The sequence below is a fragment of the Hemisphaericaspora subhashii genome (genome assembly GCF_019202705.1).
Source record: "Hemisphaericaspora subhashii strain CBS 10753 chromosome Unknown scaffold14, whole genome shotgun sequence".
In the NCBI taxonomy this organism is placed as follows: domain Eukaryota; kingdom Fungi; phylum Ascomycota; class Pichiomycetes; order Serinales; family Debaryomycetaceae; genus Hemisphaericaspora; species Hemisphaericaspora subhashii.
In genome coordinates, this window is record NW_026057437.1 from 46,997 (window position 1) to 64,180 (window position 17,184).

General features: G+C 32.3%; 8 protein-coding genes across 8 annotated transcripts; 3 read left to right on the forward strand and 5 right to left on the reverse strand. All coding sequences in view use genetic code 12, as the record gives it.

The window, feature by feature from the left end:
* Positions 1–3: 3 nt before the first annotated feature.
* On the reverse strand, positions 4–1,974 carry MNN15 (putative alpha-1,3-mannosyltransferase; the record flags this gene model as incomplete). Its single annotated transcript, XM_049409799.1, has 1 exon — positions 4–1,974. One exon carries the CDS (start codon positions 1,972–1,974, stop codon positions 4–6), a length of 1,971 nt encoding a protein of 656 aa, XP_049260975.1.
* A 1,058-nt stretch (positions 1,975–3,032) lies between these two features.
* On the reverse strand, positions 3,033–4,223 carry YBN5 (Obg-like ATPase; the record flags this gene model as incomplete). Its single annotated transcript, XM_049409800.1, has 1 exon — positions 3,033–4,223. The coding sequence occupies one exon, from the start codon at positions 4,221–4,223 to the stop codon at positions 3,033–3,035; it is 1,191 nt and encodes a 396-aa protein (XP_049260976.1).
* A 293-nt stretch (positions 4,224–4,516) lies between these two features.
* On the forward strand, positions 4,517–4,855 carry MRPL37 (mitochondrial 54S ribosomal protein mL54; the record flags this gene model as incomplete). The annotated part of the gene is made up of 1 exon (XM_049409801.1): positions 4,517–4,855. One exon carries the CDS (start codon positions 4,517–4,519, stop codon positions 4,853–4,855), a length of 339 nt encoding a protein of 112 aa, XP_049260977.1.
* A 256-nt stretch (positions 4,856–5,111) lies between these two features.
* Positions 5,112–7,739, reverse strand: J8A68_005707 (uncharacterized protein; the record flags this gene model as incomplete). Its single annotated transcript, XM_049409802.1, has 1 exon — positions 5,112–7,739. The coding sequence occupies one exon, from the start codon at positions 7,737–7,739 to the stop codon at positions 5,112–5,114; it is 2,628 nt and encodes an 875-aa protein (XP_049260978.1).
* Positions 7,740–8,543: 804 nt separating this feature from the next.
* On the forward strand, positions 8,544–9,446 carry J8A68_005708 (uncharacterized protein; the record flags this gene model as incomplete). The annotated part of the gene is made up of 1 exon (XM_049409803.1): positions 8,544–9,446. The coding sequence occupies one exon, from the start codon at positions 8,544–8,546 to the stop codon at positions 9,444–9,446; it is 903 nt and encodes a 300-aa protein (XP_049260979.1).
* A 129-nt stretch (positions 9,447–9,575) lies between these two features.
* On the reverse strand, positions 9,576–12,413 carry SEC21 (coatomer subunit gamma; the record flags this gene model as incomplete). The annotated part of the gene is made up of 1 exon (XM_049409804.1): positions 9,576–12,413. One exon carries the CDS (start codon positions 12,411–12,413, stop codon positions 9,576–9,578), a length of 2,838 nt encoding a protein of 945 aa, XP_049260980.1.
* Positions 12,414–12,720: 307 nt separating this feature from the next.
* Positions 12,721–12,960, forward strand: J8A68_005710 (mitochondrial 54S ribosomal protein bL36m; the record flags this gene model as incomplete). Its single annotated transcript, XM_049409805.1, has 1 exon — positions 12,721–12,960. The coding sequence occupies one exon, from the start codon at positions 12,721–12,723 to the stop codon at positions 12,958–12,960; it is 240 nt and encodes a 79-aa protein (XP_049260981.1).
* Positions 12,961–13,160: 200 nt separating this feature from the next.
* On the reverse strand, positions 13,161–15,539 carry TCO89 (Tco89p; the record flags this gene model as incomplete). Its single annotated transcript, XM_049409807.1, has 1 exon — positions 13,161–15,539. The coding sequence occupies one exon, from the start codon at positions 15,537–15,539 to the stop codon at positions 13,161–13,163; it is 2,379 nt and encodes a 792-aa protein (XP_049260982.1).
* Positions 15,540–17,184: the final 1,645 nt, after the last annotated feature.

Genomic DNA, 17,184 nt, shown 5'->3' on the forward strand with positions numbered 1-17,184 from the left:
TAACTAACCATCTGTATAAACCTTTCTATTTCCTCCAGTATGCCAAATCTTACTCAAATAATCATACAACTTCACTTCTTCTTTTCCAAACTCGAATAATTTCCCTTTATCATATTTCTCCGATGCCGAATAACTCGCTACTGAATCATACGCACAATAATAATATCCATTACATATATCACTCTTAATCCACCCCTTCTGAGGCCCCCAATGAGAAATAAAATCATATCTCACATCCCCATTCTTTATATTCTCATTAATTTCATCAATATCCTTCGGTCTCCATTCCCAGGATTTTCGGAAATTATTCTCCACTTTTGGATTGGTGGGACTACCCGGTTTTCTAAAATTAGGTAAATCCGGTGGCACTATCGCGGCTCGAATACGTAATGGAGCCAGATATAATTCAGAAAGTTCAGTAATATCAAAATTTTTAAATGGATAATTATTCTTATCTTTAAAATACCCATTTTTCTTACAATACGAAAACCCAGAATTAATCCATAATAACCTACCTTGATCATCCACATGTCCAGGATGAGTGGAACAAACTTCATTGGCGGGTGTATTGGTGTATAATTTCCGACTTGGGTCATTAGTCACCGATCCAACCGCAGCAGCTGCCAAGGGGTTGAATTCATAGTTTTCATCACCGGCCATGGCAAGTCCAAGCCAATACATTTCTTTATCACCCCATATACTTGAATTCACGGGTTCTTTCCACATGACCAAAGGTAGGGTCATAAGTATTCCCAAGAAATGTTGTTTTTTGTTTATGACTACCACTCCTGCTTCTTGGAAATGTCTCCAACCGGTCATATATACATTATCTAATGTTTTGGATGTGATTCTGGGGATGTCGAATAAGGTTTCGATTGATTTTTCATTGGTGGGGAATAAAGTGGAGAAATAGTTTGTTTCTATGAAATCATTATAATCACGTAATGAACGATCACGGAAGAAATATGTGCCTGAAGATTGATATTGTTTTGATTGGAAGAATTGTTCAATGGGTACCAAGGGGACTGTATCTGCATCTAATAACACCACTTCTTTGAATGATGAAAACAAGAGTGCTAATAATCTGGTGGAATATCCTGTAAAAGCTCTGATTTTGCTGTGATCAATGGTTTTGGCCAAATTAACAATTTGAATTTCTTGTTTGGGGAATTCGGAACCAAATTCACGATATCTTTCCAAAAGATTAAGTTCAGGTAAATAAGAAGAATGTTCCGAGTTACTAAGTTTAAATATTTGTTCTGGAGGAGCGGTTGCGGCACTTCTTATATAATCAATTTTTGCTTTCTTTAGTTCTCCAATATGCATGATTTGAATTGGGAGTTTATTATTTAGGGCACGTAATATTTTGATTAATCTTAATAAATCTTTTAAATGAAGCCCACCAGCTGCTATGACAATACCTTTTCCGTTTAGATTATTGGATATGAATTCGATAATATTATCAGTATTGGGTTTGGTCTTTGTCATGAAGTTATTTCTTGAATCCATTAATACTGGGTAAGTATCTTTTGAAATTGGATTTTCTTCATCTATAGATTGAAAGATTGGAAGTTTCCCAGTTAAATAAGGGAAAAGCTTGTGAGTGAATCTATTATTTAATTCATGATATTCACCAGTCTTCTCTCCTGGTTGAATACTTTGGATGAAACATTTACCATATACTCTCATAACTGAGATAGTATCAGCCATACTCTTCAATACCAGTTTACTTTGAGCTAATGAGGATTCATATTTTGAATTTATTTCTTTTAAATCTGATTGTTGAACTATGAATTCTCGGTTACCAGTACGACGTTTCTGGACAGTTAATTTATGGATTTGATCTTTAAAGAAATGTTGCTTGTTGTCAACTCCTTTGTCATATTTGGCATCCTCTTTATCATGGAATGGGAAACTCCAATCAGGATTGGAATCTTCATGTTGTTTAAAGAAATCGAAACATTTATCTTGCATAGGAGTGGATTCAAGAGATTTCAAATTTCCATTATATAAAGCAGTAAAATTATCATATCCACTATATAAATAGTTTGTATAATGGATATCTCTTCTTAGTTGTTGATTTGTGGTTGGTAGATCTGCCACAGCTAATTCTTCATTTATGAAATTGTGTTGTTTAATTAAATTATGTAAACGTTTAGATATACTTAACAATGATATAATTGNAAATTGTGTTGTTTAATTAAATTATGTAAACGTTTAGATATACTTAACAATGATATAATTGTTATTAAAGTTATTGTTAATAATAATATTCTTCTTATTGATCTTGTCATAATAAATTCTATATCTTCTACAGCTACTACTCTTCTACTACTACTTCTTTTAATTCAAAACTATTTATAATATTTTATAATATTCAACTGAACATTCTTTCTGTAAGTTATATATAGAATGAGTAATATACGTGTATTTATTGAATTTGCTACAAGGCTTATGGCAAAGCATCTTTTAATAATTCAAAATTTCAATTGATTCGGTAAAATAATATTAAATTTAATTTAAATTTATTTTAACAGTTGAAAAAAAAATAATAATATTCTACGGCACCACAGGCACGTGGAGAATTTTTGATCTTAACCGTTTCTTCCTTATGATTTATTAATACAATTCTAGAACCATTTAAGTAATAATAGTCATAAGACCAATTTAAACTGATTAGGAAACAGGGTTTATAGTATATACGACTCTCGTAAATATCAATGTATATCTGTCTGATTTGTTTAGTTGGAAGAAAATACTCATAGTTTTTGTAACCAATTTAATGACAGCACATATCCGGCTCGGCCTTTTTCAATGATTCTTATAACAATGTAAGCCTTTATACACGTTCATAGAAGAAGAACAAGAAGAAGAAGAAGAAGAATACAAAAGACACAAAATTATAAATACATAATAATATTTCTCATAGTTAAATGGCTTTTTTATCAGATAAGATTGTTTTTTTGTTTATTATGGGAGAAGATGTTTCATTAGATTATTTCTATATATATTATAGTAAACTAGTCCAAGCCTTAACGAGCCTTACCTTCAGCAGCCTTAACATAAATGATATCACCATCTTCAACAAAATAATCTCTACCCTTTGAAAGTAATTTACCATGAGCTTGTACTGATTTTTCATCACCATATTCAACTAAATCATCATATTTAATAACTTGAGCTAAAATAAATGTTCTTTCCAAATCAGTATGAATAGTACCAGCAGCTTGTGGAGCAGTATACCACCTTCTAATAGTCCATTCTCTAACTTCATCTGGACCACCAGTAAAGAAAGAAATTAAATCTAATTTTTGTCTCATAGCAACAATAATCTTTGGTAATGCAGATTGAGCTCCAATTTCTTTACAATAAGCTTCTCTTTCTTCATCAGATTCCATACCAGCTAATTTTTCTTCTAATGATACTGAAACTGGAACAATTAAATCACCTGGAGAATTGGCATCAACCCATTCTTTAATCTTTAATAAATGCTTATTCTTCTTTCTAATATAATCTCTTTCAGATAAATTAACCAAATAAATACATGGTTTTGCAGTTAATAATAACATTTGATTAATAATTTCAACTTCTTTAGCAGTCCAAGTTTGATTAGCAATACGTTTACCTTCTTCTAACATAGCAATAATCTTCTTAACTAATTCAGCTTCATCTTTCTTTTGTTTAACTTCTAAAGATTGACCACCTCTTTTGGTAATCTTTTCAATCCCTTCTAAATATTTTTGAGCAAATTCAATATCTTTTAATCTTAATTCATCCTTAACAATATCTAAATCAACAACAGGATTAACCTCATCATTAATATGAATAATCTCAGCATCATCAAAAGCTCTAACCATTTGGAAAATAGCATCAACAGCTCTAATATTAGCCAAGAAATTGTTTCCTAACCCTTCACCAGCATGAGCACCTTTAGTCAAACCAGCAATATCATAAACAGTCATAAATGCAGGAACTTCACTCTTTGGTTTATACATTTCACACAATTTGTCAAATCTTGGAGATGGAACAATCACTCTTGCTTCTTCTGGTTCAATGGTAGCAAATGGATAATTGGCAGGATTACCTAATGGACATCTAGTAATTGCTTGGAAAAAGGTCGATTTACCAACATTGGCTAATCCTACAATACCGGATTTTAAATTGTTACCTGGTCTACCCAATAAAATTGGCTTTTCTTGCACGTTCTTCTTCTTTGGTGGCATATTGATTTACTATGAGTTAGTCTTGGTAAAGATCAATAGTATGATGTGCAACCCTTTTGAAAGCATGGATGGAATTTTTTTCATTCACACATTAGATTGGTAGTGTACATTTGTTCAAACTGAAAAATTTTTTTTTTACAACCAATTTAAAGGACGACATTTTTGATGTCGTATCAGACATTTCTTGCTACCAAAATATTCTTTAATTAACTCACAAAATTTTCTCTCTACAATTTGAAGACCAATATCTACCAAGTCAGACGAGAACCAGACTACTCCAAATAACTAAAACCATGTTCAGGAATATCATCAAATCCACCGCCACCATTAGAAGAAGTATAATAAACAAACCAGCTTCCTTCTCTACTTCCACAATTTTAAAAAACGAAGTACCTAAATCAAGTTGTCCAGCAGGAACTGTATTAAATTTAAAAGTAAGACAAAGAGGTGATGAACCAGTTGCATTAGAAGATTCAGAATATCCTGAATGGTTATGGAAGATGCTTGATCCAGAATTGGTGAGAGAAGAGATTAAGAATGAAGATTTTATGAGATGGAGAAAGATTCAATTAAGAAAAGCAAATGCTAAACGTATTAAACAAAATAATTTTATGGAAACTATGAAGAAGTGATCGAGTCTAGGTTTGAGTGCTTGTATATATAATATGTAAATATAATAGACACCTGATATTTAATTTTAAAGTTGTGAACAAAACTACGTGAGAATTTCGTGAATTTTAGAGCCTAGATCGAATAAACCCAGTAAACTGCAAACTGTTTAGATTTTAAATCGTCTGATATTAACTATTATGAGCAAAACTGCTACTGCTACTACTATATACTCTCCGTCTATATATATATCTCTCTCTGTGTGTGTTTTTCTCTCATCTACCACGGATTAGTCTCAAAATCATCCATACTAGGCTTCTCCCATTCCTTATGCATCAACACATTTGGCATCTGCACCTCCTTAAACAATTGATCTCCTTTAAACCTTTCCTTCTCCTCATCATCATCCTTCTTCTTCCTCTCATCCACTCTCTCTTCCCCACCCTCTTCCCCATCCTCCTCCTCGTCATCATTATAATCCATATCCTGTTCTTGTCGTTCATAATCATATTCCGCCAATTGACTATTCTTATTCTCAGTCAATATCTCATCAATATCATCCATAATCCCAATCGGCAACGACGGTTGATATTTCTTCCCTCGTAAGATCTTAACTCCACCAATACCAGAACCATAATTGTCGATTAATTCAGTTATGTTAGGTAATGCTACCGAAAAGATGAAATTTGGATTTAGGTAAATATATACTTCTTTCGATAAGAAAGTTGATTGGGTCATATAATGCAAAAACCCGGTTTGGATTTGTTGTTCCCCCTGTTGGGAGACTAATTTTTTAAGCAATTGGATTAATTTTTTCGGGAATTTGGATTCATTGATTTCATATTTATATAATTTATTAACGATTTTGAGGAGTTGATAATAATTTAAGGAATCGAATTGATTTATGGTGTTGATGAAACTGTCTTCATCATGAAGGGAGGATAGACATTGTAACCATTGTAATAATTCTATGGTGGGGGTTAATTGGTTTTTCCCCACATGATATAATGAATTATAATAAAATTGTAAATAATGAGGATTCTTCTTTTGAGTTGTTGTAGAAGGTTTCTTATCTGGTTCATCTTTTTGTTCTTCTAATTGTAATAAATTATTTAATTTTGTTTCTGGTGGGACTAATTTCTCAATCCCACCAATTGCATCTGGTTTATATACTTTCATATTATGAGATCTTAACCAATCCTCAATTGTCGAAATATTAAGTCTAATTTGAATCGCTTTAGCTCTTGAACAATATTTATTTTGACTAATGATTCGATTGAAAATAATACAATTAATATAATAAAACACTTGAGAAAATGTTTGAATTTTCAATAAATTATCAACTTGATGAATCTTAAGAACATAATCTAAAGCACCCAATACTTGAATATATCTAATTGGAGAAGGTTTCATTAATTCTCGTTCATTTGGTGGATATAACATATCCAATATGTCATCATATGTACTTGGATGAAGGGTTGATTTTGATTTAAATAAATTCCAATCTTTGGCATATAATACATTGGAAACATCAACAAGATTAATGAAATCAAGTAAACATTCATCAACTAATAAATTTAATCTTGAATTTATTGAGAATGATAAAGTTGCAATTAAAGATTGTACTAAATTAATAATTTCTTGTAAAAATTGAGGGAATTTTGAATAGATTTCATTCTTGGTGAAATAAAAATGTAAAAATTGTAAACAAGATAACCAATAACTAAGTGAAACGATATCACCTGCTCCTCCATGAGGATTGGAAGAATCTGAATCTTGTAATGCCATATTAAAAGCACCTGATTTTGTATTTGTAACTGTTCTTAATCTGGCTGTAAAACAATCAAATAAAAATTCCGTCAATTCAATTGATTCAACTTTTAAATATGAATATCTTATTAATTGGAAAACTATTGCTGCTGGTAATTTTGTAATATGTTGATATTTTGGTTTTGATCGAAGTCCAAATATATAATCTAATAATGAAGGGATATCACTATCAGTAAATTTTAAATATTGTTCCGGTAATAGTTTTTCATAATCAAATTCAGGTAATTGACGTAAGATTGGATCTTGACTTAATACATATTCGTCATCTTCATCTCTTCCTTTTGCTTGTTCTTCTTCATCGTCTTCATCCGGTCCACGTTCAGTTCCGGTTAATGTTTGCATTTTTAATTTTGTTGATAAGTCATCTTCATAATTATCTTGAGGTAAGAAACTACTTGATCCATAAAGTTGATCTGAACCGTCATCAAAACTACCACTTCCTCGTTGTTGATGTAATAAATTATGAGTTTTGAAAAATTCATACATTTCAATATTTTCAAGTGTAACTAATGATACAGCATTTTTATCTTCATTTTCATTAGGACATTTGAATGGATCAGCTTGATGATCTAATAATAATTTAACAATATCTAATTGATTAAAATAAACTGCCCACATCAATGGAGTATAATTAACTAAAGTATCACATAAATCAGGATCAGCATTATGATTATTTAATAATGAATCAGCAATATCATAATTATTAAAACAAATGGCATAAATTAATGCAGATACTCCTGCTTCTTGAGTTGGAAACAATTGATTAACTAATTGTGGATTTGATCTTGTTATACTTTCTAATGTTACTAAATCACCATCACAAGCGGCAATTAATAATTCAATTAATGATTTTTCTTTTGATGATTGATCTGATGTTGTATGTTCACCTTCGTCGTTGGATGAAAATGAAGGAGGAGATACGAAATTAGATTCTAATAATTGTAAAGCCTTTTTTGAAGTTAATATTTTACTTAATAAAGGATCAGAATAATTTAATATTGTCGGAAGTGATGGTGTAATTCCCAGTATTATATTTGTTGTTGAAGGAATTGTACTTGTTATATTCCAAGCATCCATTGTTGTTGTTGGCTGTATTTGTTAATGTAGTAAGGGAATGTCTATGGGGTTGTATCTGATTCTTCCACTTGATTGAGTTTCAATGGATTTTTAATTCTATTTTTAATGTCTTGGCTTTTGTTGTATATTGACTTGTCGATTGATTGATTGAGTTTTCATTTAGAGAACAGCAAATTAAATTGTCACTTCTAGAAAATCTTTACACACTCGTATATTGACTTACCAGAAATCTTTTTTCGGCTGTGTGAGAAAATTTCAATTTTTTTTTTGGTTAAGACACACACAAACACAGTCAAAGATTTTAATCCGCCATCATTTATAACTCACATCGCCTCTATTAATTAAACCAATTTTACACATGAAGAGAGATGAGATATTATTAGAGATTATACATAAAACCGTTGAATTGGATTAGATGACAATGTTTTCTTAATCAATACTTGTATATAAAGAATAGGGAACTAAAAACTATTAAAAATATGAACCCTTAAATTTATCAGTTTATTGTTACATTGATTATTCTATAAACTGTTTCTTATAATCACGTTGTGTATCCATTCTACATATGTATAGTACAGTGTGTCGTTTGTCTCAAATGACAAAAATCTTAAAATCTTAAAATTTCATGCCAAAAAAAAAACTTATTTTTTAATTTTTTTCTTTTTTCTCTCTCATCAAATTTATAAATAAAAACACGATAAAGCCAAGACATTTAGATTTTTACTTCTTACTTTCAACATAATAATAATAACACATCCCCCCGATATCTTATAGATAGATACATAGATATCCAGTCACTCGCTAATGAACTTCACACTAAGACAATCAGCTAAGATAATACTTAGAAAAGTAACTATATTATTCCTAATATTAATACTACTAGTAGCAACTATTACTGTCATAGAATCAAAACAAAATGACACTTTATATGAAGCAGGATCTCATATACTTGACTCAATAAGTCATATATCCTTCGAGGCACCAAGGGAAGAGACTAACCCACAACAACAACAACAACAACAACAAGAACAACCAGAACACGAACACGAAGAACATAAAGAAGAGGCTGAATTAGACCCATGTACTGTCATCCACCCAGTAAGTAAAGGATTCATTGACCTTCGTGGTCTTTCCTCTATATCAAATGAAGGAAAACCATTACCTTGGGCCAGTCGAGGTTATGACAGTGGTAATAACTACACAATAGGAATCTGTTCTAATCCATTCAAGAAATCACATGATGGTCATAATAATGAAATTAAAGATGGTGTAGAAGCAAATAAAATAGGTGCATTCTATATCGATAATGAAACTAATAAATATGTTTCAATGGGAGAATTCTCAACTACTCCGAAATTTAGAGGCAGGAAATTAACATTAACTTATGAAAATGGAGCTTATTGTAATGCATTGGATTCAAAATCAGGTCAAAGATTAAGAAAATCAACTATTTTGACATTTACTTGTGATCGAGAAATGATGGCAAAAGCACAAGTGTCATTTGTTGGATCATCTAATGATTGTTCTTATTTCTTTGAAGTTAGATCTCATCATGCTTGTCCTACTGCTGGGAAAGAAAATACAACTGGTGCAGTATGGATATTCTTATTAATTGTCCTTGCAGCAATTATGGTTTACTTCTCAGGTGGTTTCTTATATAAACAAATGAAGAAAATAAAATCAAATCCCACCAAAGGGAAGCATTGATATTTTGTATAAATACCTTTTTTATAGATAGATACTCTGTGTATCTGATATTATAGACAAATTACACGTTATCACAATACAAAAGTGTAGTCTTTTTATTCTCTACATACTGTTTAAACAACAAAATAACTAATATACACTATTAAGAATCAATCCACCAAGATTTTCAGTTTCCAGTTTAATCTCAATCTTAGCAGCAATCTTACCACCAGCACTTGCCAATCTTATCAAAACCCCAACTTTCCCACCCCAAGCATCTTTACCCAACAACTTCAATACATGACTAGTAGCATCACTTGGAACATAATCACTTCCATCCAATGCCATCATATTCAAACTAGACTTCAATTTCTCAACCGCGTTTTCTAATCTATTACTACCTTCTCCAGTCAAATTAACTACCCCAGTATCATGAATCTCCAATTGATCAAACAAAGCGGTGAAATTCGAATTATATAAAGGAGTAATGAAATCACAGGCCAACACATCCAAATCATCAACTTGATATTCATCAGCCCATCCATCATCACCTTCATATACGTTCCCATCATCATCCATATCTTTATTAGTATATGCAATTGTATTTCCAAATCTACAGATCAAATCTGCTTGTTCGTCAATTGAAGGAATACTGAAAGAAACATAAACAATTCCAGTTTGGTCCGGTTTTAATTCATCCAAGGGAAGAATGAAATCTTCTTCATATAATTCATTATCAGGTTGAGAAATAACGGAAATATCTTGTAAAGCAGTATGAGGTAATGTATTGGTGATATTATATTGTAAGACTAATTTTTGGGATTCAATGAATAAATGTTTAACAACATTCACCACAATTTCATTTTCTTTATCAGTTAAATAAATTGGAACAATTGTTGATTTAGTTAATTTACCATAATCAACAAAATTATCAATCAAAGATAATTCTTGAGCATATTCTTGTTGTTTTAATAATTCTTGCGCAGCAGCATTGGATTCACTAGGTTCTTCAGTCTTGGCCCTGCCTCCCGTTTGATCTTCGGCACCAACGGCAGACTCATTGGTGGCTGAAGTTGCATTCTTCTCTAATCTATTAATCTTGATATTATATTCAATTGATTTCAATTCTTCATTAGAAACAATTGGAACTTCTTCAATGGCAAATTTATCAACAAAATTAGCTGGATCATTTAAATAAGAAATTAATTTATTTTCTAAAGAATATAAATCATATCTTGATTCTCTAACAATTAATTTCTTACATTTATTCTCAATAAATTTCAATGAAATAGCAGCACGATCTCTAACTTCATCATCAACATCATTTAAACATCTACCCAATAAAATAGTAATATTCTTAGCAACATCACCACCACAAACAGCAGCAAATTTAGCTAATGCAATAACAGCACTGGATCTAACTATGGAATTCTCCAATACTAATCGATTATAAATATGTCTAATATAATATGATGGATTAGATGTAGTTGGACCTTCATCACCTAATAAATGTAATATCCGAACTGATAATTCCGTAAATTCACAATCTTCAATAAATTCACATAAATTCATTAAAATTAATTGTTTTGCATCAGCATCAGGTAAAAACTTGATTAAATCAAATAAAGCATCCACAATACTGGTTTTTAATTGTAATGTACCATCATCTCTTAATAAATCAGTTAAAAATGCCACTAATTTCTTATGTTTATTTGGGAATTTAAGTGCCAAATTTTCAATCGCTTCAATAATTACAATCTTAAAATCTTCCGTGATTTCATCCATCAAAGAAGTCATTTTGGAAATTAATCTATCAACACTTTCACCCCCTTCTGAACCAGCAACTGCAGTAGTACCAGCTCCCATGATTTTTAATAATGTAGTAATGGCCAATGTAGAAATTGATCTATTTGAATCATTGATCAATCCTTCCAATTCAGAATTCACAACCATGATTCTTTCAGGATGTCTAGCTGAAATCTTATTAATTAATCTAATGGCAGCAAATCGGGTAGCAGTCCGGGGAACACCTAATAATTTTTGTAATGTATTAACAATTGCCATAAATTGATCTTCTTTAATTAAATGTTGTAAATTGATCAATGATTTACAAGCTTCTAATTCAACCATATCGGATTTATGTTTTAAGAATCCTGATAAGATAGGATATAAATGACCAATTAAATTTGGATCATCAATTAAAATTTTGTTAATATATCTAATCAATTGAATTGTGGATAAAGAATTCTTTAAAGATGAACCTTCAGATAAAGTTGTAATTAATTTCATAAGTGCCATTTTATCATGACTTCTTAATTGATAAATCAATCCCAAGGCATGATATTGATACATATATGAAGTAGAAGGTAAATTTGAAGTAGAACTTCCATAATAATCATGTAATTGGAATTGAGTAGCTGGAAATTGTTTATATGATTGTAAAGCTTCCAAAGCTTCATTAGTAAATCTCTTAACAACTTCTTTAGCATTTGGTAATAAATTATAGGCAGAAATTAATGCAGCTGAACTTACAACTGGATTCTTATCAACAATTGAAGTTTTAAATAATCTTTCAGCAGCAGTAACAGTAGTTGGATCTAAAACTTTAGATAAAGTTCTAATTGCATTTGGTTTGTAAACAGCATCATTACCTTGAATATCCTTCATGATTGAAGAAGTAACCATAAGAATATCATCAGAAGTAGCTGATAATTCCTTAATAGTTAAATAAACCAATTGTCTTAATGATTGATCCTTATGTTGAAACAATTTAGAAATTGAAAAGAATAAATGGGTAGATTCTTGAGCTGGGAATTGTTCTCCATAATAAATTAATCTTAATAATTTAGCTAATAATTGACGACACTTTTTAACATTGATTGGTGAAGCATTGAATTGTTGCATACATTCTTGAAAGACAGCCATCTTATCAGGAATGTTGGCGGTAACGGCATACGCATCCTGTTTTTTGTATGACAGTGTGGACATTGTATGATTGATACGACTAACCTACTCCAATTGATTGATTGAATTGAATTAGATTGATCAGTTGGATTGGTGGGTTGTCAAAATCTGAAAAAAAAAATGTGTTGTCTTTTGTGAGCAAAAACAACGTTCAGTCTGATTATGTAATAATACCAGAATTCTTATGTAATCGAATCACGTGTTTTTCTTTGTTAGTAAATTTTTCATTTTTTTCATTCGTTATTGGAGAAAAAAAAAATCTTCAAAAGCTATAGAGTCTAACGGTTAACGTTTCATATCATCATATTGAAGTATCATTATCCCATCAACAATGTTCGGTTTATTAAAGAGACAATTCATCGTGCCCAACGTCAACAGATCCATTTTTAATGCCACCCCAAGAATAATAAACCCATACAATACTGCAGCTTCATTGTTTGCTCCACTTAGACAATTCAAAGTCAGAACTTCAGTAAAGAAATTATGTAAAGATTGTTATGTTGTTAAAAGAAGTGGAAGAGTTTATGTCCTTTGTAAGTCAAATGGTAAACATAAACAAAGACAAGGTTAGATCCTTTAAGTTTGTTTTTGTATAATAGTGAGAGAAGGATTAGCATGTAAATAATTTAATATATACTACACGTTACATTTTTATTAACTCCTTATTAAATGATGCTATATTATTTGTAAAATTCATCAAGTACTATTAAGTACTATTATATATATTAAGAAAAACTTATGCAAATTTTTGTTTTGAATCAAACCTTCCAACTAAGCATCAATATTCATTAGATGCTCATGTGTACGTCTCCTTGGCATTAGATCCTGCGACTCTCCGGCAACACCGGCCAATTTCACCGCTCGAGTAGTTGGAGGAGGCTGACTGGTTCTCATCGAAACTTGGGAGTTTCCAGACATACCACCATGTCCAACTTGACGTTGTTGTTGTTGATGAGGCTGAGGTGGATGTCCCGGATGGATAGCTCCTCTCATATTCACCATTGAAGACAGCGCCGACGAAATGATCCCATCATGCCATAATTTACCAAGCATTGCACTTACTTCTAATTCCTTTTCTTGAAACATTGGCGAAAACTCTTTGAATGAATTCGCATTTGTATTATGTTGTGCAGACGTTATAGCAGTAGATTCAGAAGGTATATCTTGACCGCTGCCGCCAGCACCACCGCCACCACCGCGAGCGCCATTCTTTTTAGTTTTGGCAACTTTAAGATCTTGATTCAAGTACTTATTCACTCGATTCAAACTTTCTCCAACTGGATTCAAATGTCTTCTGACATTAAGATATTCTCTATTCAATCTTTCAAATTCAGTTCTGGATTGAATTGTAGTCTGTTGAGTACTACCCTGTACCATCAACAATAATCCACTTCCTCCTCCACCTACTGCGTTATATCCAGCTGGTGGTTCTTGATTGTTTGGCTGTTGATATGCAATATTACTATGTACCAGGGGTCCAGTGGGTGTTAGTGGAGTCAATGGGGCAATGCTCTGAGGTAAATGTTGGACATGTTGAGGTGCATGTGGTCCATGGGGATGTTGTGAATGTTGTTGGAGCTCACGCACATTTGCATGGCTTTGATTATAATTATGAGCAAACATTAGGTTATTTAATGACAAGTTGGAAAAATTGGATATTCTGTTGGAATCTAAATTGGTTACATCCATAAGGGAACTTTCCCTTTGTAACCACAATCTTTGTTGAGTTCTTGTTTCCAAATTATGTGCATACAGTTCAGTTGATGAGGATGAGGATTGATTAGCACGAAGAAATTCCGAGAAATTATTGGCACCATTATTGATTGAATGATTGATATTCAGTTGCTGATGAGGCTGTTGTTGTTGCTGTTGTTGATGTTTCTTGGTGGTTAAATATTGATTATTGGTTCTTTGTAAATTATTAAAAATAGTTTGATCAGGTTGGTATGAATTCTTCTGAGTTACATTCTTATTTGTAATCACAGGCTCGGCAATCTTATGCTTTTCCATTGGATTTGCTTTGAAAGATATCCCACTAATAGAATCAGAATGATGTGATTCAATAGTTTGATCACTATTACCGATATGCATAGGACCACCACTGCTATTAAATACTTCTCCTCCGGGCCCTGTCCTTTGATTAGCTGGACTCATCGGATTTACTTTTCTAACCAAACCAGTAGATTGTGATAATAATAGTGATCCACCATATAGATTATTAGTCATGGAAAAATCTTCAGTTGAACTCCTGGTTGAAGGAGCAAGATTCTGTCTGAGATGAGATACTGCACTATCGATGGTCCCTCCTTCCTCAACGACTTCCAATCTTTCAGCAGCATTTGAATCAGCTCTGTCAAGAACTTCATCTACTTGTGCTGTAGGTACTGGGTCTGGCACTATTGCATTAATCTGTTCGTATAAACTAGGTACATTCTGACTTGGAGGCAGTATCATACTAGTCGATATAGTTTCATCACTATCAAATCCTTGTGGAATTGGTTCATTATTGGTTGTATCGTCGACATCTTCATAATCATCATCATTATCATTTAATCGTAAAATTGCTTTACCCTTTTTGGAACTTGACTTTAATCCAATTTGGGATGGAGCTCCTATTTGTATATTAGCTTTTAAAGAAGTTGTTGATTTGCTTGATTTAAGTGATTGATTAGACATGGTCTTGGTTAAAGGTTGCAAACCACCTACTTTTGTAAAAGATCTACTATTTCTTTTTAATGCACTTGGTTGTCTACTCTTCATTAATACATCACTTGATTTAGATCTATTCAAGTGAGGTCGTACGGCCATTCCGCTTCCTGATGATGGTGATAATACTTTACTTGTTGCCACTAACTTGGTATGCGAAAGGGATCTCGTATGGGTAGCGGTTTTCCCTCGTATTCCAGGGTGTTGCTTCTTGCTGGTTAATGAAGGAGTACTCGAATTCTGCAATCGTAAATTCGAAGTAGATGCTGATCTATGGGTAAGCACAGCATCAGAATAATGAACTGACTTACCCTTGGTTGATTGGGATGAAGTTGACAGGACTGACGGAGATGAACCTCCGTTCAGATGTTGCTCTTGGTCTCTCTCTTGCTGGTGCTCTTGCACTTGTTCTTGTGTTGGTGTAGTTAGGTCTTCTATTGACATTATTTACACTCCACTGTTATACAAATCATTTACTAATACTTTAATTGCTTTGTAAGTATTCCTTAGAAAAATGACCATGAATTCAAAAAAACGTTTTTTTTCTTTGGGACTATTTTCTTGAAGCCATTCGTTGTGTCAACTCCTAATGGCACAATTAATATTTTTTTCTTCTCTACCTCACTTAATTATTGGTCGTAGCAAATAAGTATGGCACTGAGTAATATATTCAATACCTTTCACCAAAGCTAAATGAAGGTTGGATTGAACTGGTAAATAAACAACTTGTATATTGACCGCCAGGAAATTTAAGGTATCTAATGACGTGTGGTTTGTACTCGTCCGGGGTACGTGGCCATGTAACGTCGCAAATAAAAATAAAAAGTGTCACTCATTTTTTCTATGAAGAATTTTCTAGACGACTTTATGAGCTGATGATGAGCATTTTGTGACACAAACTCGGGGTATGTGTTCTTGGTGAGCTAAACAGCCAAGAGCTAAGTACCAATTGAACATCCCTGGAATGCTGAGCAATAGTTTCAGCATACTATAAGATAAACGATAGCTTTCCTCTATGATCACGTTTAAATCACGTGATGCAAAGTTCCATGTTTCCGAGTTTTGCCAGTTTAGTACAAATTGCTCAAATTTTAGGGGCTAGAAGAGGTTGGGGACCTAATGCTATCTATCAAGATGATATGTTGATACTTTAAAACTAAATTTGATAAAACAAAGGCTCAGTCATTTCTAGTGAAATTTAGTCATGAAATCCTACAAAATAATTACACCAAAACTAAACTGATGACATTTGCTAAATCTTTCATTGGAAGAAACAAAAAAATAAACATATATTGAACATCCAATTACAATTTTAGAATTAATAATCTACCCTCTCATGGATGATGAATTGGTAAATAATAATTATTTGTGTGGGGAGAATTGTTGCAGCAAAATCCATTTTGCACCCAAATTATGTGTCGCGCAACTTTTATAGAACGGGGACAGGGTTGAAGCAAGGACTTTCAATGACATGTCTCATAGTGGTATACTTCCTCTTCAAGACTGGACCTTACTACATTACTAATGTTTAGATATATCTCCCCCCCTATTTAGTCAATTCTCCCAAATTCTGGATTGTAAGGCGGATCCCTTCCCCCCTTTCATATGGTATTACTAATACAAAATGAACAAAACTCTAGCCGTTTCATCATTTTCAGCTATAGCTTTTCAACTATTAAGTTCTACATCTAATGTGTCTAACTAATCTTAGTCCACTAATCAATGCCTACACAGAGAACTCTTTAAATTTAATAGATCGACTCATATTGACAATTCTGTCATGGAATTGGATTTGTAATCTTTTGACATCATTTTGGCAGAGACACTGTGGTTGCTTGGCAACGTGATTTTTTTTCGGGTGGGTTTCCATTTCGTATCCCAGGCTGCAACATCTACAAATCAGGAGATATGTGGCTGATGCAATTACATATTGTCACGAGAGTCTAGACTATGTCATCCCATGTCATCCCATGAAAGAGTAACTTTGCCAAAAAAAGGAATGGCATAGGCCAGAAGAAGTAATCAACTACAAAATAGTCAAGATGAAATATATCGTACATTATTTTTACATTGACATAATTCTAAACTA